General features: G+C 37.1%; 2 protein-coding genes across 6 annotated transcripts in view; both read left to right on the top strand.

Moving 5' to 3' along the window:
* LOC107568314 (alpha-actinin-3-like) overlaps positions 1 to 12226 on the top strand; it is a 15624-nt gene extending 3398 nt beyond the window's left edge. The window contains exons 2-21 of one of the 2 annotated variants that reach the window (XM_016254267.1): positions 4008 to 4122; positions 4643 to 4762; positions 4900 to 4986; positions 6125 to 6212; positions 6776 to 6854; positions 8034 to 8115; positions 8210 to 8295; positions 8407 to 8499; positions 8572 to 8802; positions 8916 to 9063; positions 9159 to 9309; positions 9412 to 9520; positions 9746 to 9886; positions 10097 to 10279; positions 10417 to 10551; positions 10641 to 10820; positions 10980 to 11126; positions 11227 to 11292; positions 11418 to 11576; positions 11688 to 12226. In XM_016254267.1, the coding sequence (XP_016109753.1) occupies positions 4008 to 4122; positions 4643 to 4762; positions 4900 to 4986; positions 6125 to 6212; positions 6776 to 6854; positions 8034 to 8115; positions 8210 to 8295; positions 8407 to 8499; positions 8572 to 8802; positions 8916 to 9063; positions 9159 to 9309; positions 9412 to 9520; positions 9746 to 9886; positions 10097 to 10279; positions 10417 to 10551; positions 10641 to 10820; positions 10980 to 11126; positions 11227 to 11292; positions 11418 to 11576; positions 11688 to 11846 (2559 nt within the window). In that variant the 3' untranslated portion in view covers positions 11847 to 12226. Of the gene's footprint in view, positions 1 to 4007; positions 4123 to 4642; positions 4763 to 4899; positions 4987 to 6124; positions 6213 to 6475; positions 6491 to 6775; positions 6855 to 8033; positions 8116 to 8209; positions 8296 to 8406; positions 8500 to 8571; positions 8803 to 8915; positions 9064 to 9158; positions 9310 to 9411; positions 9521 to 9745; positions 9887 to 10096; positions 10280 to 10416; positions 10552 to 10640; positions 10821 to 10979; positions 11127 to 11226; positions 11293 to 11417; positions 11577 to 11687 lie in introns of those variants that run through there. The other variant, XM_016254268.1, reaches the window with a different exon arrangement.
* A 2567-nt stretch (positions 12227 to 14793) lies between these two features.
* LOC107568309 (complement factor B-like) overlaps positions 14794 to 20550 on the top strand; it is a 42520-nt gene continuing 36763 nt past the window's right edge. Inside the window, exons 1-18 of one of the 4 annotated variants that reach the window (XM_016254262.1) lie at positions 14794 to 14893; positions 15059 to 15274; positions 15373 to 15558; positions 15682 to 15855; positions 15980 to 16075; positions 16216 to 16349; positions 16754 to 16908; positions 17232 to 17359; positions 17566 to 17658; positions 17867 to 18004; positions 18262 to 18356; positions 18496 to 18625; positions 18715 to 18853; positions 18963 to 19042; positions 19173 to 19282; positions 19681 to 19810; positions 19958 to 20007; positions 20155 to 20454. In XM_016254262.1, coding sequence (XP_016109748.1) covers positions 14833 to 14893; positions 15059 to 15274; positions 15373 to 15558; positions 15682 to 15855; positions 15980 to 16075; positions 16216 to 16349; positions 16754 to 16908; positions 17232 to 17359; positions 17566 to 17658; positions 17867 to 18004; positions 18262 to 18356; positions 18496 to 18625; positions 18715 to 18853; positions 18963 to 19042; positions 19173 to 19282; positions 19681 to 19810; positions 19958 to 20007; positions 20155 to 20325 — 2286 coding nt within the window. In that variant the 5' untranslated portion in view covers positions 14794 to 14832 and the 3' untranslated portion in view covers positions 20326 to 20454. Of the gene's footprint in view, positions 14894 to 15058; positions 15275 to 15372; positions 15559 to 15681; positions 15856 to 15979; positions 16076 to 16215; positions 16350 to 16753; positions 16909 to 17227; positions 17360 to 17565; positions 17659 to 17866; positions 18005 to 18261; positions 18357 to 18495; positions 18626 to 18714; positions 18854 to 18962; positions 19043 to 19172; positions 19283 to 19680; positions 19811 to 19957; positions 20008 to 20154; positions 20455 to 20550 lie in introns of those variants that run through there. The other 3 variants (XM_016254261.1, XM_016254260.1, XM_016254259.1) reach the window with 3 other exon arrangements.

Raw genomic sequence — 20550 nt, forward strand, 5'->3', positions numbered from 1 at the left:
GGGGGGTGGTAGTTTACTGTAGGAGACAGGTCAGCCAGGTAAACTTATTTTAGGCTGGATTTGACTTTCATGGCCATGTAAATGAGAACAAAAAGAGAGTGGGACACATAATGGGTTGCAGGTCATAAGTTTCTGTTGATCAATCCTGTTTATACCCGAGCAAATGGTTTTCTTTTTACACTCTTAAATTAAAGGTTCCAAAAGATGGGTTTCACAGTGATGCCACAGAAGAGCAATTTTTGTTTAGCTAAAGAACCTTTTAATGAAGAGGTTTTTTTCTTGGTGTGAAAAAGAAATTAAAAATCTAAAGAACCTTTTGTGTACTGGACATGCTCCATGGATGTTAAAGGTTCTTCATGAAACCATAGATGCCAATAATGAACCTTTATTTTTAAGAGTGAAGGTGTCTTTATTGAGTCCATATTACTTATTCTGTTCTGAAAAATGGTAAAATGTTGGCGAAAGGTGCTAAGGTGAATTTAAATAGTTTATATGGCTTTGTTATTAAGTGGTGAACTGGCGGCTAAAGTCAAATGCCTAGGTTCAATCCTGTTTATACCCGAGCTTAAATTAAAGGTTCCAAAAGATTGGTTTAAAGGTTCCAAAAGATGGGTTTCACAGTGATGCCACAGAAGAGCAATTTAATGAAGAGGTTTTTTTCTTGGTGTGAAAAAGAAATTAAAAATCTAAAGAACCTTTTGTGTACTGGACATGCTCCATGGATGTTAAAGGTTCTTCATGAAACCATAGATGCCAATAATGAACCTTTATTTTTAAGAGTGAAGGTGTCTTTATTGAGTCCATATTACTTATTCTGTTCTGAAAAATGGTAAAATGTTGGCGAAAGGTGCTAAGGTGAATTTAAATAGTTTATATGGCTTTGTTATTAAGTGGTGAACTGGCGGCTAAAGTCAAATGCCTAGGTTATAGCTTTACCTAGGTTGCAGCTTTAAATACCAGGCCTTCAAATGTTAAATATCATGTTACCCAGAATCCTATATTCAGCCCTTTCACCTGAATGTGCCGCAACCCGCTCTACAACTTTCTCACAGCAACATTTATTTCCTTTACAGTTTCCATCAGTAAGTGTCAATTGCAAATATTAGTTACTGACAATTGCAGTGGTGGTATTACTTTACAGGCAGGTAGTGTTCCTGTAAGGGCTATCATTGTTATCGAAAATTAATACCATAGAAAAAAATCTTTGTTGCTTGAAACAAAATAAACATTAACTGAAATAAAAATAAAATATTTAAAAAACCTTGAACTTATTTTATTTCAGCTAGTTGCCTAGGCAACATTTCTCATATTTGTTTAGTTTTACTTGAAGTATAAATCAAGTATACTAATACATATAAACTCAAATGAACTAATAAAAAAGAAAAAAAAGAAAAAGAAAAGATTAAAACTGTAACTAAAAATCTATTTAAAACAAAATTTTAAAATATAATCTAATTCAAAATATTAACAAAAAATATAATAGTATATCAATGATACTAACACAGGTTCCCGTTATTGTTCATTAACATAATCTGCCAGATGGTAATGCCATATATAATTGTTGATGCTCATCTCACCTGAAGCACTGCTTTGGGCTTTCAATATTTATTTTTTGGGGATTGGGAATGTTTAAACGTAGACTAAAGTGATAATAATGACAGTAGTAGCAAATCTTTCATAGATGTGCTGGTTCATAGAATGACTTTGGATTTGAACAGTGGATGTTGTTGCTTGTCCTTTCTGTGTTAGTAGTGTGACATTGTGTGATTGCCATCCATAGGATTGAAACACATCTACAGCCATCTGAAATATATTGAGTATAGATGCAACAGATTTACAGTCAAATCTGATTTACTGATGTATTTAAAGGCCTGTAATTTTAAGGTGGTGTCAACAAGCAGTTGTGTTATTAAGAAAACCCTTAGTAGCTTCAGTTATTTCTTCCTGCTTCTGTAAAAGAGGGTGCATGATCCAGTGGAATGTGCTTGTGGCTTTGCTGTCATCTGTAGAGCATAAATAATCTGGCAGCAGTTTTGATCAGCTAACAAGAGTGAGACTGTAAAGCAGAATTTCCCCTTGGGTGAAATTCTTTAATGGGTCAAATGTTTGCAATAACCTCTATCTAGTTTTTTCTTTCTGTGCATACGTTTGTAAATGTGTTTTAAAAAGGAAAAAAAGTTGCTCACAATGGTGTAAAAGAAAAACATTGCTAGTATATTTCACAAATAAAAGAAATGGCAAGTAACATTGAATTAAACATGAATTTTTAAAGTAGAAGGACTGAAATTGTATTTAAACATATTTACAACTTTGACATTTTTTTATAGTCTATGAAAGAACCAAGATAGCCAAATGTGCAAATAAGTTTGTTTATAAAATTATATTAAATGTTAAAATAATAGATAGATGTAAAATCTAAATCTGATTTGTGCTCTGTGGCCCTTTAATTTATGAATTGTGCAGTCTTCACTTTAAACGATGCCCTGTCACAATAGCAGCGGGACTGCAGTCAGCTGACTCATTAATGCAAAGCTTTTGCACAGATGTAGTATGACAGGAATAGTTGAAGTGATGATGTAACTGGAGTGCCAATGGACCGCAAAGCTAAAAGAATTCCTTGGTCATAGAGAGCGTCTCTGCTGTAGTCATCACTATACAGTATCTATCTGACATTCGAACCAGAACCTCAGATCCAGATTCAGTTGGAATCCACACAGTGTGTGCTTTACATTTTTTCAGGCTATTTTGAATAGTTGTGTCAGTTTGAACCAGAGTCTCAATTTTTTTAATTCATATGTTCATTAAGTTGTACAAGACTGCTTTATAGATGCCTTTTTATTTTCCCTTTTTTTTAATTAATACTTTGATTTTAAGCCATTTGAAATATACATGAATCAAAGCTGACTTGTATTCACTGCTTTAGTTTGTCTATGAAAAATATGATCTGGCAAACTAAATATGTATAAACATTTTAATTGACTTAAAGAGTGTATACATCAATGCTAGAGCAATTAGCACGTGACAAAGTAATGAAAGCATCACCATCATGCCAAGCTATTTCTGTACAACCAACCTGTTGCTTGACTAAATATTTATACCCCCATTCACAATGTAAAGAGTTCAAGGACGTCTAAGAAAAATGTTTCATATTCCTGTTGCACATACTTGGGTGGCCGCTAAATAATTGCCCTTTTCATGTCTTGAATCCATGTTATGTCATTCAGTCTACAATTTAAAATAACACTCATTGAAGTTTATTGCTTTTGATTGTAATTGTATGTTTTATGAGGATGTTATGTAAAATAAACAGTCCAGTGTCGTGGAACATCACACATTTTTTTTTATCGCTGTAGTGTTTTGAGCGTCTGTTCCAGGAATGCTGTGCTTTCAGCTGTCTGCTGGTGTCTCATGGCTCCCCGATATAGCTTCCTTCACTCCCCCTCTCTGCCTCTACTCCTCCTCCTCCTCATCTTCACCTCCCCCTCCCATGGGGCACAGGCTAATTTTGGTGATCTTTGGCAGAGGGGGGTGATTTGAAGGGTGGCCACCTGCTGCAAAAGGGTCTCCGCTTCCAGCCTAACATCAAATTACGTTGGGCCTTGGCATTCTTCGGTCACCTCGCTCACTCTCTTTCCTGTTCTCTCTTACGCTGGGGCTCCCAGTGAGGCACGTACAGTCAACGCTGCTTATAGATCCAATTATGTGTAGTTCAGAGACAGAAATTAACCTTTGCTCAAGGCAAAAATGCCACCGAAACAAAAAATGCCAATTTGGATACTTTAAATTTGGGGGCAGATGCCCTCATAGAATTTTTATTTTATTTTATTATTAAAATGATTTATATAAAATTAGTATCAAATATAAAATTTGACAGAGTATTTCATGTAAAAAGATGACATCCTCTGTGTTTCTTTATGACCACATTGTGCCATAGCTTTGAACAAAATGAAACATGATACAAAATGGTGTAGTCAGACTGCTTACGATTTCTTCTTTTTTCCCCTCAGACCTTCACTGCCTGGTGCAACTCTCACTTGCGTAAGGCAGGGACACAGATCGAGAACATTGAGGAAGACTTCAGGAATGGACTCAAACTCATGCTGCTGCTGGAGGTTATCTCAGGTAAGCATCTCCCTGGATCTGTCGATGTGACTTGTGCTCAGCGCCTCATATCACTGTTCTGTTCATGTGTTACGTTGACTAACATCAGGTTTGTGGAACAGTATGTACTTTAAAGAAATATACTTTTAATGGGAGTATGTGAGATTTTTCTGTATCATGCATAAAGCTTTCAGATTCCCAAATGTAGCTCATGCAAAGATAATGTGGCCATTATTACCTGGATCTGTCAATGTGACTTGTGCTCAGCGCCTCATATCACTGTTCTGTTCATGTGTTACGTTGACTAGCATCAGGTTTGTGGAACAGTATGTATTTTAAAGAAATATACTTTTAATGGGAGTATGTGAGATTTTTCTGTATCATGCATAAAGCTTTCAGATTCCCAAATGTAGCTCATGCAAAGATAATGTGGCCATTATTACTCTACACTTCTCCCATTAACAGTCTCACATGAAGCAAAGGAATATTTCTATACATGTCCTTAGGGTATGATTTTGTGTGTCTCTGTGTGTTATATCAGGTGAGAGACTCCCTAAACCAGACAAAGGCAAAATGCGTTTCCACAAGATCGCCAACGTAAACAAGGCCCTGGATTTTATCAGCAGCAAGGGAGTGAAACTGATCTCCATCGGTGCTGAAGGTGAGGCTTAACAAACCTCTTCTGCTTCTGTTTCTCTAATATCAGCACCTTGAGCCCCTATATTCTTGTCACTTTCCATAACTGTACTCTTCTGTCATGTGAGTGAAACAGTTTTTTCTGGCTGTTCTGACTTGCAGAGATTGTGGATGGTAATGTGAAAATGACCCTCGGTATGATCTGGACCATCATCCTGCGCTTTGCAATCCAGGACATTTCAGTGGAGGGTGAGAGACTCCAAACATCTGACACATTAGCACCTCTGCAGAGTTGTGTTTGTTTAAAGGTCTGTACATTTTTGGTTTGTCACGCGGTTTGGTGTGAAAGCTGACTTGAGCTTTTATTGACACCTAGTGGCGAAGATGAAGCATCACAGAAAAGCAAGTGCCACTGAAGAAGCCATTTATATGTAGTTATTGATATTTGGCTTAGTATTAGTAAATGTACACCTGCTCCCAGCCACACAGAAATAGTGCGTAAAATATCCGAACATTTTGTTCTTTTAGTCATAGGCCTATGTAGCACTATGTACCATAATAATATATAATAACAAAATTAATTAGTTAAATGTGGAAAAAAATTGTGATGGCAAAGTTAAGCTTTGCGACGCATCAAGGTTTTTTTCATTCTGCAAATGATTTTTGTTCATTTTGTTGTTTTGTTTAATTGTATTTTAAAGAAATAATAGACATTTTCAAAGTGATTATTTAATTTATTTTAGTACAGTACACTGACAGGAATTAAATGAAATTCATGTATTAAACCAATCCTTTTAACTATGCATATATGCCTGTATTTCATAGGCAAATATTATTTTGGCTTCACATAAAAATAATGATATTGGTAAAAAAAAAAGGAAAATTGCCCTGGGATTTGGAAGCAATCACATAGTGCTCAGACAAACAAAACTTAAAATGGCATAGATCACATGCTTTTGGCAAAACGAACCAAGCTCCAATACAGACCTTTAATGTGAAATGTGTTTTTTGACACAAGATTTGGAGCTTTGGTGTCAAACGTAATATCACTAAAAACATCTTTGATAAAAGTAAGGCTATGTGCTTGCAATCTTAATATTTTTTATACCAGTTATTCTCTTTACTTGTAATTCATGGGTGGTAATTATGAATATGCATGCAAGTCTGCCCTATCTACAAATGGCTGGAATTCATTAACATGCACACCTTTAATTAACAAATCTGAGGATTATGGAGAATTTGTAAAGCACGTTTACTCATATATTTATGAAAGTTTCATGAATGAGGTCAACTGAGGATATACCTTTAAATTGAATGGTAAGGTCAAGGGTTCAACATCATATTTTGTGTAGTCAGTGAAAATGACCTACTGACCTGTTCCTCACAGAGACCTCTGCTAAGGAGGGCTTGCTGCTGTGGTGTCAGAGGAAGACTGCCCCCTACAGGAATGTCAACGTGCAAAACTTCCACATCAGGTGATTTCTGCTTCACTCCTGTTGAGAGAACGGCATGTTGGCTTAATTTCACAATCTCTTAGTCTGTTTAATCATTTACGGCTCTTGTCTGAACTTTAATGCGCACACGTGTACATTATCTCTCTTTAAAACCCATCATTCGCATTACCCATCATGCTTCACATGCTTCTAAACTCTGCCATAGAGCCTCTGCACAACACTCATCGTTTTGTTAACCATTTCCAAATTTCTTTTCTTGTTCTTTCTCTCTTGTGGTTTGTGCAAAACTTCCACATCAGGTGATTTCTGCTTCACTCCTGTTGAGAGAACGGCATGTTGGCTTAATTTCACAATCTCTTAGTCTGTTTAACCATTTACGGCTCTTGTCTGAACTTTAATGCGCACACGTGTACATTATCTCTCTTTAAAACCCATCATTCGCATTACCCATCATGCTTCACATGCTTCTAAACTCTGCCATAGAGCCTCTGCACAACACTCATCGTTTTTTTAACCATTTCCAAATTTCTTTTCTTGTTCTTTCTCTCTTGTGGTTCTTCCTTTGCTTGTGGTCTGTGTCTTAGTTGGAAGGATGGCCTGGCTCTCTGTGCCCTCATCCACAGACACAGACCTGACCTCATCGACTACTCCAAACTGCGCAAGGTGCCATCGCCTTCTTTCTCATAATGCATATCTGCCTTCTTTTTGTTCATTAGCTATCTGTCCATTCATCTGCTATGTCACATAAAAACTCACCTTTTCCCTTACACTATACCTGTCATCATAGACCTGTTGGTAACTAACTTTGTCTCTTTGGCTGTGAATGGACTGTTTATTGCTTCTAAAAAAAGAGCTGAATATTTTACATTAAAAATGTAACACCTTTATTTAATTTCTTTAGTGGTTAAGTGTGAAAAAGTCTAATTTGGTTTGTTTTATTTACCTGTATGATGTCATTGCCACCTCACCAACAAAAAGCCAGTTGTTTATTGGTTATGGTTTCTTTTTGAACATATATTATGGCAATATCATGGTTTTAATATCATGGCATTTGTTTAAAGGGTGAGTTCACCCAAAAATGAAAATTAGCCTGTGTTTTACTCACCCTCGAAGCATCCTAGGTGTATGTGACTTTCTTCTTTCAGACAAATCCAATCTGAGTTATATTAAAAATTTTCCTGGCCCCTCCAAGCCTTACAATGGGGGTAAGTGGGTTGGTTGTCAACAGTTCAGAAGACTTGAAATAAAGTGCGCGCATCCATAATAAAACGTCCCTCACACGGCTCCGGGGGTGAATAAAGGCCTCCTGTAGCGAATCCATGAATTTTTGTAAGATAAATATCCATATTTTAAACGTAATAAACACTTTTCTCTCACTTCCGCTGACTGTCATAAGCGGAAGACGTTAATGCTAATTTTCATTTTTGGGTGAACTAACTCTTTAAGTATTTTAGAGTACCATGTAAATACCATGGTACATGAATATGATAATCACGGTATAAATCATAGTAAATATCAAAGTGTTACAATATTACCATCTGCCACAGTACTTTTTTGTAAAGATTTTTAATTGAATTTATCTAAAATGTTCTCAGGCATGAATTCAATTCTTTCTTGTTTAATTATGTTACTAATGTTCTGCAGTGTATAAAATAGCATGAGTCACATTCAAACATGGTGATTATGAAGTGTATAAGTATGAGCAAAATGTTTCCATGATGAATAGTATATGGTTGACTGTCTTTTCTAGCAACTTTCAATTGTAGACTGTGGAAAAATGTTTCTTCGCTTTATTTGCTAATTTTTCATTGAGTGTCTTCCTGGCTATGTTTGCCCTTGCAGGACGACCCTGTTGGTAACCTCAACACTGCTTTTGAAGTTGCAGAGAAATACCTTGACATCCCTAAAATGCTTGATGCAGATGGTATGACCTGTTGGAGAATCCAATGCGATTTCATGTTTCAGATTGTAAAAATAGAGTGGTTTCATTAATTGTTTAATGTTTGTCTCCGTATCAGACATTGTGAACACTCCGAAACCTGATGAGAAGGCCATCATGACCTATGTGTCATGTTTCTACCATGCTTTCGCTGGTGCAGAGCAGGTAAGGGAGTTCTTCTGGAGATGAACATCTGTATAGGAAGGAGAGTTGCTCCTTTTAGAATGTAATTGCCCACCTTGTTTCCCCTTTGTAATCAGTCACACTGTCCTCCAGGCTGAGACAGCAGCTAACAGGATCTGCAAAGTGCTGGCCGTGAACCAGGAAAATGAGAAGCTGATGGAAGAATACGAGAAACTGGCCAGCGAGGTGAGAACACTCAAATTCTCTATTAGATGGACACTGTTTTGTTAATTTGCTGAGTCTTGGTTTTCACCTTAGCTTCTGGAGTGGATCCGAAGGACCATCCCCTGGTTGGAGAACCGTGTGGCCGAGCAGACCATGCATGCCATGCAGCAGAAGCTAGAGGATTTCAGGGATTATCGTCGTGTGCATAAGCCACCCAAGGTTCAGGAGAAGTGTCAGCTGGAGATCAACTTCAACACCCTACAGACAAAGCTGAGGCTCAGCAACAGGCCTGCCTTCATGCCCTCTGAAGGCAAAATGGTTTCAGTATGTGTTGCTCCTTTTCTCTTAACACTTGTATACAAGGTAAATTACCTTGGCTTTTGAGTACCCCACAGACAGAGTTGAAAGTAAGTTCTACCTGGCCTCCACCGCTACAGGACATTGCCAATGCCTGGAAGGGTCTGGAGCAGGTAGAGAAGGGTTACGAGGAGTGGCTGCTCACAGAAATCCGTCGTCTGGAGAGACTGGACCACCTGGCTGAGAAGTTTAAACAGAAGTCTACCTTGCATGAATCATGGACCACAGGTATTAGTCACTACCTCTCTGATCTTACAGTCAGCCATTTTCACTCTACTGTGAGGGCTGACATATTCCTTTGTGTTTTGTAATGCTCAACACAGGAAAGGAGGAGCTGCTGTCTCAGAAGGACTACGAGTCAGCCTCTCTAATGGAGATCCGTGCTCTGATGAGGAAACACGAGGCCTTTGAGAGTGACCTGGCTGCTCACCAGGACAGAGTGGAGCAGATTGCTGCCATTGCTCAGGAGCTCAAGTAAGATAGATACACCTCAGCTCCCTTGAAATATGAAGAGTACTTTCTTATAGTGTTTACATTAGGTAATTATAATGATTATAAAGATGTGCTGCTCTTTAGTGAACTGGACTATTATGATGCTGCTACCATCAATGCCCGATGCCAGGGTATCTGTGACCAGTGGGACAACCTGGGAACCCTGACCCAGAAAAGGAGAGAATCACTGGAGGTACATGCATATGATAAAATCTTGGTTGTTACGGTACAGCTGTCCTTCTCAATTGTCTAAATCAACACTTGAATTGAGAATGCGGTCAAACTAATGTAGATTCCACTTCCAGAAACTTTAAGACTCTTTTGCACTTTTAGCCAATGAAGAGTATGGATAAAATATGCAATGTACAGTAGATAAAGGATGTGGGCTTGCTGTAATCTTTGTCTTTCTTTGCCATAGCGTGTGGAGAAGCTTTGGGAGACAATTGACCAGTTGTACCTGGAGTTTGCCAAGCGGGCAGCACCCTTCAACAACTGGATGGACGGAGCTATGGAAGATCTGCAGGACATGTTTATTGTGCACAGTATTGAGGAGATTCAGGTGAAATACAAACACTGAATGCTTGAATGAGTGCTTATCTTCTTCAATGACATTGTGTACCGGCTTTAGTATCTTATCAGTCTGTTATGGGAGAAGGACGTTGGTGTTGTTCTTCTGTAATAGACTCCTTTTTTGTACCATCTTTCAATTGTCTACTTACGCACCATGTCTTAACATCATTTTGTTCTTTCCTGCTATTGTCAACCTCAGAGTTTGATCACAGCCCATGACCAATTCAAGGCCACCATACCAGAAGCTGATAAGGAACGCATGGCCATCATGGGCATTCATAACGAGATCCTGAAGATAGCTCAGACATATGGGATCAAGGTAGTGGGCGAGAATCCCTACACTGTCCTTTCTCCTCAGGATATTAGCAACAAATGGGAAGCTGTAAGTACTTTACTATCTTTATTTGACCACTTCAGCTTGATCAGCAAGAACAATGGCTCAATGCATTGAGTTCTTTGAGCTAGGAGAAGTCATTTCAGCTTCTTAACTGAGGAATGTTGCTTCCTTCCTAACAACAGGTGAAGCAACTGGTCCCAATGCGTGACCAGATGTTGCAGGAGGAAGTAGCCAGGCAGCAGTCCAATGAAAGGCTGAGACGCCAATTCGCTGCTCAGGCCAATATCATTGGACCCTGGATTCAGATCAAGATGGAGGTGTTTCACCATACACCTCACTCACAGTAGCTACATGTCACATAGTATGAAAAGACTAAAACTGAAATGATCTTCCTTTTGTTCAACAGGAGATCAGCCATGTGTCAATTGATATTGTTGGTTCTCTAGAGGAACAGATGAGCAATCTGAAAACATATGAACAGAACATTATTAATTACAAATCCAATATAGACACGCTGGAAGGAGACCACCAACTCAGCCAGGAGAGTCTTATCTTTGACAACAAGCACACCAACTACACTATGGAGGTATTGACAACCAGCTATTTTCAATTCATTCTGAAATTTATTTTCTCTTTGAAGTTTCAAGTGTCATTAAGGTAAAGTGTCTTATGCAATTAAACTTCCAAGTCTCTTTAATCTCGCCATAAAGGCATGATTCCTATTTTCCAATTATGTCTATTTTAGCACGTGCATGTGGGATGGGAGCAGCTCCTCACCACTATCGCCCGCACGATCAACGAGATTGAGAACCAGATCCTGACCCGTGATGCCAAGGGCATCAGCCAGGAGCAGCTGAACGAGTTCAGAGCCTCCTTCAACCACTTTGACCGGGTTAGCAATACATGGAGTGTTTGGATTCATCTTTGAATAAGCAAAGTTATGCAACTTTATCAAACTGTAGAATAAGCACATTATTTTTTTCTATTTGCAGAAGAGGAATGGCATGATGGATCCTGATGACTTCCGTGCTTGCCTGATTTCTATGGGTTATGATCTGGTGAGTGCATTTATTCCTGGTCAGATTATGACTCTGACATCTTTTTTGTAGTTTTACAATAATCCAGAAACACAAGGAAGCAAAATCAGCTTTGTTTTATATGAACTCTTCCATTAATTTTTTAGGGTGAAGTTGAATTTGCACGCATTATGACACTTGTGGACCCCAACAACACAGGAGTTGTCACCTTCCAGGCCTTTATTGACTTCATGACCAGGGAGACAGCCGAGACAGACACTGCTGAACAAGTCACGGCCTCCTTCAAGATCCTGGCTTCTGACAAGGTAATTACAAACTAATAGAGCCACTAAAAGAACCTATGTATGTTTTTGGAGAATATGCTAAACACGGCTCTTGTTGTCTAAGCACTCATTTGTTTCTACTATGTTCTGCAGGCATACATTACAGTGGAGGAGCTGAGGAGGGAGCTGCCCCCAGAACAAGCTGAGTACTGTATCATCCGCATGACCAAGTACAATGTTGGTGATGCTCCCCCAGGCGCCCTTGATTATATCTCCTTCTCCAGTGCTCTGTATGGAGAGAGCGACTTGTAGAGTCCTACCTGACATGTACACCACCTACAACATCTCCTACACGCTTCCCCAAAATTCATGAAACCCTTAAATATCTAACTCCTAGAACAATGTCAGATGAAATGGACAGCTTTGCTGCAGTGATTTAGTTCTGTGCGTCACCAGTTGATATCCCGTGACACCCATCAGTTGCTGTCTGATCTTGTTAGTGGTCCATCCCTTATGTTGTGAAAAGTTGTCTCACAAGACAGTAGGGATTGAAGAGTACAAAACCTAACACAATATAATTTTTCACAATGGCACTGGTAATAAGAGACCTCTTATTCATACAAATGGATTTTGAAGGAAGAAAACTAAATTACCCTGAAGAATATCATATTTTTTGTATTTTGTGGTTTAATCTAAGCACACATATATATATATATCACCCTCTGAGTGCAAAGGAGATAAAGAGAGGTCCCTGCTAACATCATTTTATACCCCAAAGTAACATTGAAAGATAACTGTATACCCTGGGCCTCTGCTCTTCACCAATCATATGCTCACAAGTTACTGAAAAACATCACGCCACCAGATATCAAGAACATGAAGTAACTGTTCTAACATCTTCATCATGCTCAGACATGAATACAGAATATAGGATTCATCAATTTAATCACATCATTATCATATCATTTAATCAGATCAATCAGATTATAATTAATCAATAATACATTTTTCTATTACAGGGGATAATGGGATAGTGAGATAATAGAAGTGTCAGCTTGTGGGATCTTTCCCAAAGAATTCTTTTAAAAGAACTTACTGTGGAGCATAGCTCATGGAAAGGCAAGCAAAATACCCATTCGTCATGGCAAACAAAGACATGATGCTGATATAAGCCATGTCATGATTGAAAAAGACTGGGAGATAGAAGCGAGGCTGAATGTTGCAGAGCATGAGGGCAGGAATGAAAACTACCCGTAATACCACAAAAAGAGGGAATAAATGACACTTCATCGAAGGCTGGGAGTTTGGGAAAAGAAAAAAGATATGTTAGATCAACAATAATTTCCATAGTTAGGCATTGCATTTTGTTGATACAGGCTCCTACGAAAACTCACCCACTGAAGACGAGAAGTGAGACTTCTGCCAATCCAGTCCATCACATTGAAGACAATGAATGAACACAAAGGTACGAAGATGTTATCTATAAGATGAAAAGTTATGTAAATCACAGTGCTTTGACAAGCATAACGCATGAGCTAGACATCTTGTACAGACTCACCTTTCCCGTCAAATAAGCCAGAAGGTTTTGTATTTATAGTAATTGCTGGAAAAACTGGAGAGTGTGATGGCAAACACACATGTCACACATAAAGCCATCACCCATATCTATTAAAAAATAAATAAATAAATCAAGCTATGCACCTACTAATTCTTTTAAAATACATCCAGTGAATTTTTCCTAATGGTGCGTTTATAAACAGAAAATACGTTCGCTATACCTTTTTGAAGACCTGTGGCACAGTTGACTTCTCCTCGGTGGGATCCTGTTTGAGCTCATTCAGCTTTTTACATGCTTCACTTTCAAATCCGTTGTCAAAAAAAGAAAAAAAAAGTAGTCATTTGAAACATGATGGCTATTGCTGGGTATAGGACACATTTCTGACATATAATAGACATAACATTGCACAATATTAACAAAGTCAACACTTTTAAAAGCACAATGGTGCTCAATTTAATATTGCAGATATTGTCAATATTCGCTTACTTGAAAAGGTAGCTCGCTGTGACTCAGATTAATGGAGTGAAACATACATCACACGACTCAGGAAACATGACAAGCAAAAGAAGTTCTGAAAAGACAAGCTGTTATTTTTCACACATTTCTAAAAGCAGGTAATGAACCTAATCTGTGACACTTACGGTAGGCTGTTTTTTAATATTATAAATGCCTCAAAAGACCAGGTTTCTGTACTGAAACCTAACACCCCATATATTCTATTTTACCTGCTAAACTATTTTTACACAGAATGGTGTGTGTACTGCTGAAGTTTCACAAAACCTTTTTATAATTTGCATAAAGATTGTCTACTTTGAACCGGATAAATCTAAAATGAAAATGAGCATTTTGCACCAGTTTGTCATTCAGTAGGTCTACATGACAACAGTGCTTTAGTAATTTATCTTCCCCTGTAGCAAACATGCCCTTCAGTGCTTTGATAATATGCTATGAAAATATCAATAAATATTCACCCAAGCTTGTGTTAATGTGTAAGGCAAGGAGGATGAACGTTCCTGATATAGTAAAAAAATTGTTCTCAAATGACCCCTTGAGTTTGAGTTTCTCTCTGGACCAAAGATCAAATTATTGTGGTCTTTAACCCTTAAAAATATTCCGTCTCAGTATTCTCCTAACAAATCTTGGTTTTCTGCATCTATATTTTGATGTCAAAATGAAAATAGAGTCCATGACAATTTTAGATGAACATAATTACCTTTTTTATGATTATTAAATATATAATGGTCAATGGCTAATGGTCATTATTTTGTTGTGTGTGCCGGGAAATTCATGTTTTTTATTTGACTTGAAGTTAAACATTGACCACTGAATGTAAATAAAAACCTCCTGCTGACTCCACTATAAAAATGTCCCCCTGTTCATTTGCTTCTTAATCTCAGCTCAACGTGGAATAAACAGCATGGAGTGTAAGCAGCGGTTGAAATGGTTACTGCTTACAACGATATGTCCTCTTATTGCAGGTATACGTCTTTTTGCTTATAATGCATTCTGAAATATACAGACAAAAACCATAATTACCTTTTTTATGATTATTAAATATATAATGGTCAATGGCTAATGGTAATTATTTTGTTGTGTGTGCCGGGAAATTCATGTTTTTTATTTGACTTGAAGTTAAACATTGACCACTGAATGTAAATAAAAACCTCCTGCTGACTCCACTATAAAAATGTCCCCCTGTTCATTTGCTTCTTAATCTCAGCTCAACGTGGAATAAACAGCATGGAGTGTAAGCAGCGGTTGAAATGGTTACTGCTTACAACGATATGTCCTCTTATTGCAGGTATACGTCTTTTTGCTTATAATGCATTCTGAAATATACAGACAAAAATATTTTGGCTTGTATCAAATGGGTTTTTAATGCAAATAAAACCACAACAATTGACAAAAGTTACTTCCATCATATTTTTCATGACCTCCTCCAATAATCTGGCTGTTTCTGCTACAGGTGCTCCGTCCTCCATGTCCAAACGAGACAATTCGTGTCCCAAAGAGAATCTAAACATTACTGGAGGAATCTTTGTTCTTTCTAAAGGCTATTCACATGGGAGTCTTCTAAAATACATCTGTCCGAATGGATATTACCCGTCGGTTCAGTCACGTCTGTGTCAAGATGGAAACTGGACCTCAAAGACCAAAATCAGAAAAACCCCAGAGTGCATAAGTAAGAAACAAGGCATTATTTGTATGATTATATCATGAATAAATGCTGGACTTATTTCTTTGTATTATACTCTTCTACTGTACGTGCATTAATCCTAGAGATCAAATGTCCCAATCCCCGTGTTTTCGAGAATGGAGAGGTGATTCCATATAAAGAAAAGTACTATGTAAATGACACAACCACCTACTCATGTCATTCCGATTGTACATTCCGTGGCTCAGAGGTCCGTGTTTGCAAGCCTAATGGGAAGTGGAGTGGAAGCACACCAATTTGTGAATGTGACTGTAAGTAATCGCTATTACTTTGTAAATACAGTATATAAACACACAGCAGTTTCCATGAACTAGTTTTCAAACGTAGGTCCACAGATCTTCACATCCGTTTGTCTGTTTATTACTGTCTCACAGCTGATCACTGTCCTGATCCTGGTGTTCCCCCTGGTAGCAGTCGTACAGGGAACATTTTTAACATAGACAACAAAGTCACGTACCGCTGTGAGAGTCCATTGACCTTGATTGGTTCCAAAGTGCGAGTGTGTCTGGATGGAGGCCAGTGGTCAGGAACAGAGCCACAATGTTACGGTGAGTCTCCTTATAGCTACATCAAAATGTCAAAATCGTGTGTAAAGGGGTTGCTGGCCATAAAATTTAGCTTACTTAAATGGGCTTTTCTGATTAATGTTGTTGTTGTGTAAATACTGTACAGCTGATTTCACATACGACACCCCAGAGGAAGCATCAGAAGCTTTCAGCACTTCTCTAAAGTCAAGTCTAGCAGTTTCTCAACACTATGAAAAAGGAGGTACCTTTGTGTGACTTAGAGCATAAACACACACACACACACCTTTTAAAAATCTTCATTAATAATTGCCATGCTCAGAAGAAGAGACAAAATCACATCAGCACAGTTAAACATGAATACCATGTTCCTTCTGCTTTCAGATCAGCAGGGGAAGAAAATAACTATGGATCAGAGTAGAAAACTTGATATTTACATTGCTGTGGATGCATCTGGCAGCATAGATGTGAAGGATTTTGAAAATGCAAAAACCACCATCAAAATGCTTATAGACAAGGTATGTTGATTGTCAAATCGTCAGAGGTTACTGTAGTGAAGTTGTAAGACCACTTATTTAAGCATTGTTTTTAGGCTACTGATGTAGGTTATGCATCCTTTCTTAAAATGTTCTGTAATAAAATACCTATATTTGAAAAGGAAGAATTACCATTGTGATACACTGAGATGCTCTCAAGACTGAACTTGATTTTTAACCTCCTCGTCATTGTCAGAACCCTCCAATTTGAGCATTAGTGTGTTTTAGGAGGGCGTAGTCTCCCACAATCCACTGCATACTTGCTGCATCTGAAAATCCGGTTTCACATAATGGAAACATGAACTTCACTGAAATCCAACATTTTGATCGTATAACAGACAGATGTTGCTTTCAACTTTTAATTCTCAATGCACTTTCCCCAAAAGATTAGTTATTACTCGGTCTCCCCAAACTATGAGATCCTGATATTTGCCACGGACGTTACGCCGATAATCACTATGAGGGAGTTCAAAAATAATGAAGATGCAAGAAACCTAATGAATATTTTTAAAGCGCTGGACGACTGTAATTATGAGAGTAAGTATTCTAATTGAATGTCTCTTTTTGAGTGTAATTGTATACATGGATATAATTCGATTTTTTTAGAGATTATTATTACAGAGTAATGTATTATGCAAAAATAGTACTTTTTAAGTCTAACTTGAGGATAATACATTTATTGTTGTAAATATACACATCGCTGTCCAATTTAATAGTGAAAATAAAACAAATCTTACATTCTTTAAAAAAAAAAATCCCAATTCATGTTGTAATTTTGAATAATTTTAATTTGGATTTAGTCAGTTGTTTCAATCAGAATGTTTCTCTGCTGACTGTAATATTCTGGTGTGAAAAAACAGATAGAGGTGATAAAACAGGTACCAATATCGCCAAAGCCTATTCAACCATTTTAGACAGCATGAAAATAGAGGAGCTCAACAATGCAACGACTTTCAGTGAGACCCAACACATCGTCATACTGTTCACTGATGGTATTGACTTTTCAGTATTTACGTACAATTTAATAATTTTTAAATACAATGCTTAAAAATTATTTTACACTTAATCAGTTTAAGTTCTTTATCAGAACAAATAAATTAATATATATATAAAATACTCATACATTGTATTACAAATTAGAATAGAGATCAAACTTGAAGCAAATATTCACTGTAATTTATCTCATCTTACTTCATAGGTCAGGCAAACATGGGGGGGAATCCCAAACGTAAAGTGAACCAGATCAAATATCTTTTCACCAAAAATGATCCAATGCGAGAGAAGAATCTTGGTGAGTATGAAATGTATTAATCATAGTTATATTTTAAATAAAAATATTTGTACTATAAGTATTTTTTTATTTATAAATGTGTGTTTCATTAACAAGCAGCATCATCAGGGACAGCAACAGCAACAACAACAAAAAACAAACACACATATTTGTTTAAAAGTCTTTATCATTGATTTCATATTGATTTGGATGTGTCCTCTCTTTCCAGATCTTTATGTATTTGGAATTGGAGATGACGTGAATCAAGAAGACATAAATGGCTTAGTGTCACAGAGGGACCAAGAAAAATATTTCTTTAAGCTTAAAGACTTGACAGAGGTGCAGGAGATGTTTAACGACATGATTGGTACTGCAACTGTACTTCACCCAAAAGTGAAATTTCTGTAATTACTTAATCACCTTCATGTTCATCTTTTCTGTGGAACACAAACGAGAAATGACTGTTATGCTCTAAAAAAAAACGCACAGTTGCAATAACACTATTGTTTGGATGAATCAGTTTCACAGTTCCTAACCTCTTGGAATAATTCTTTATAATTTACTCAGTGTTAATTGCTGTTGTTATTATTATTATTAACACTTTATACCTGCTTCTTTACACAGATGAGAGCACCAGTGTAGGATTGTGTGGGATTGTGTGGGAAGGCTTGCAAAATAAACGCCGTGCATTTCCCTGGTTGGCACAGATTAATATTCAAGTGAGCATAACCTTTTTATCATTTTATTATAGAACTCGATGAAGTTAAAGGAAACATTTTCTCCCACAAGAAGAAACATGCACGTTATGGCTAAAGAGTTGTACCTTATGAACATCAGTCTTCTCTGCTCTTCGTGTAGCATACTTCTTCAAAAGGTTCCAATTGCATGGGGTCATTAGTTTCCTCAAGTTACATCTTGACAGCGGCTTCCTGCTTCAAAGAGGGAGACACACCTGATAGGATAATAGTTCAACTGGAAAAAGACCTGAGTATGTCCTGATACATCCATATTTTCAGACTGAAGTAAAACGTGTCACAGGGTAAATCTTATTAATGACGTTTACATTTCCTTTTGCAGTTGTAAAAGTGAAACATTTCACACTTCATCCTGAATATAACCCCACAGCAAAACAGCATATGGGAATACAGGAATATTACGAATTTGATGTAGCTCTTATACAGCTGGTTACAGCTGTTGAGATGAGTTTTAATCTACGGTGAGGAGCACAGATCTTCAACATGTGATGCTACTTTAGTGAGAATATGAAAAAAGAAGAAGAAAAAAAGCTGAACTAATTAAATAACATAATGTGTATTTCTCTACAGACCAATCTGCATCCCATGCACTAGAGAAACAAATGGAGCTCTGAAACTTTCAGATAGTCAAGGGACTTGCAGAAAACATGGTGCTGTATACATATAAGAACCATATCAGAAATATGAAACATAAACTATATCAAACATGTGATTGCTTTTATACAATGAAACTTACCAAACATAAAATGTCAAACTTTTTTCTCTTTGCATTTGTTACAGAGGAAATTCTAATGAGCAACGAGCTTGTGGAAGCTGCTTTCACGTCTGAAATGGATACTGATAATAGTCCAAAAAACATAAAACACATCACAATCAAGCTTGGAAAATATGTAATGATTTTTCTCATTTCTAAACTTTTCAATCTGTGTAGTTTGAAAAGCTTAAGTTGATATATTAATGCAGAGGCTGTCCATCCATTTGAGATGTCAGATCTCCTTTATAGTGTTATGAAGTAAAATGTTCTTGAATTCAGGCGTTCTCCAATTTTGTCAACATTTAGAATTACATTAACATATAAATCAGCTAAAAGCAACAAAACTTTACTTTTGATTTCATGGGGCCTTTAAAGTGTCATGAATTTCTGCACAACCATCGTTTTGGTATTCAACATTAAATAGGTGCAATATTCAACAGAAAAATAATGGGAATCTATTATGGATTTAAAAAAAAACATATTTCAGTCATCATCAACAAGCTAAGAACACTTCTTGGTGTACTTTTTCTTTAGCGGGATGCTTGTGTTGAAGATGCAAAAAAAGCAAAAGGAATCAATGTGAAAAATGCCAGGGAAGCAGTTACAGACAATTTTCTGTGCAGTGGTGGTAATGAACCAAAAACAGATGATGTTGCCTGCAAAGGTATGTTTGATTTTTGCCATCAAAGTGACAGCTTGCATTTGGTTCTAATCTACTGTATTTATTGATAACATTTTAATCATTAGAGATCTAAAATGAATTTATACAATTTTTATATAGTTTCTTGTGTTGCATGTTATTTTGTAACAGGAGACTCAGGTGGGGCCACTTATGTGAATAAAAAAGGTCGAGTGATTCAGGTGAGATTTCCTTATGAAAACAGTATTGATGATGTGGCTGTAAAATCTCATGTACAATGTGTTACATATTACAGAGTGAAATCAAAGACTCATTTGAGAGAAGCTGAGAACTAGGACCTTTTTAAATATCTGTAAAATCTTTGATAGGTTGGTATCTTAAGCTGGGGAGTGAAGGACGTCTGCAAGGAAAAAAGGAGCTTCACTTCGGATGCAGACTCCAGAGATTACCATTCAAATCTTTTCAGTGAGAAGATACGCTCATTCCTTAAAGAACACCTAGAAAATGACCGCATAGGACAACCTCTTAAATTCTTGTGAATGCTTTAGCAGACTGAAACTGTGTGAGTGCAGTCTGATAAAACACTGATTTATTTTCTGATGAATACTGAACTTGAAGTCAAATAGCTGGTCTTTGATAAAAATAATAAACATCTATTATCAACAGTCTTTCATGTTTTACTCATTCAATGTTATGTCTTTGTTATGTCAATGTTGGTGTGAGACAGTCTGTACTGTATATCCAACCACTGGCAGGCAGGGGAG

Source organism: Sinocyclocheilus grahami, unplaced genomic scaffold (genome assembly GCF_001515645.1).
Source record: "Sinocyclocheilus grahami isolate Dianchi unplaced genomic scaffold, SAMN03320097.WGS_v1.1 scaffold1233.1, whole genome shotgun sequence".
Lineage (NCBI taxonomy): Eukaryota > Metazoa > Chordata > Actinopteri > Cypriniformes > Cyprinidae > Sinocyclocheilus > Sinocyclocheilus grahami.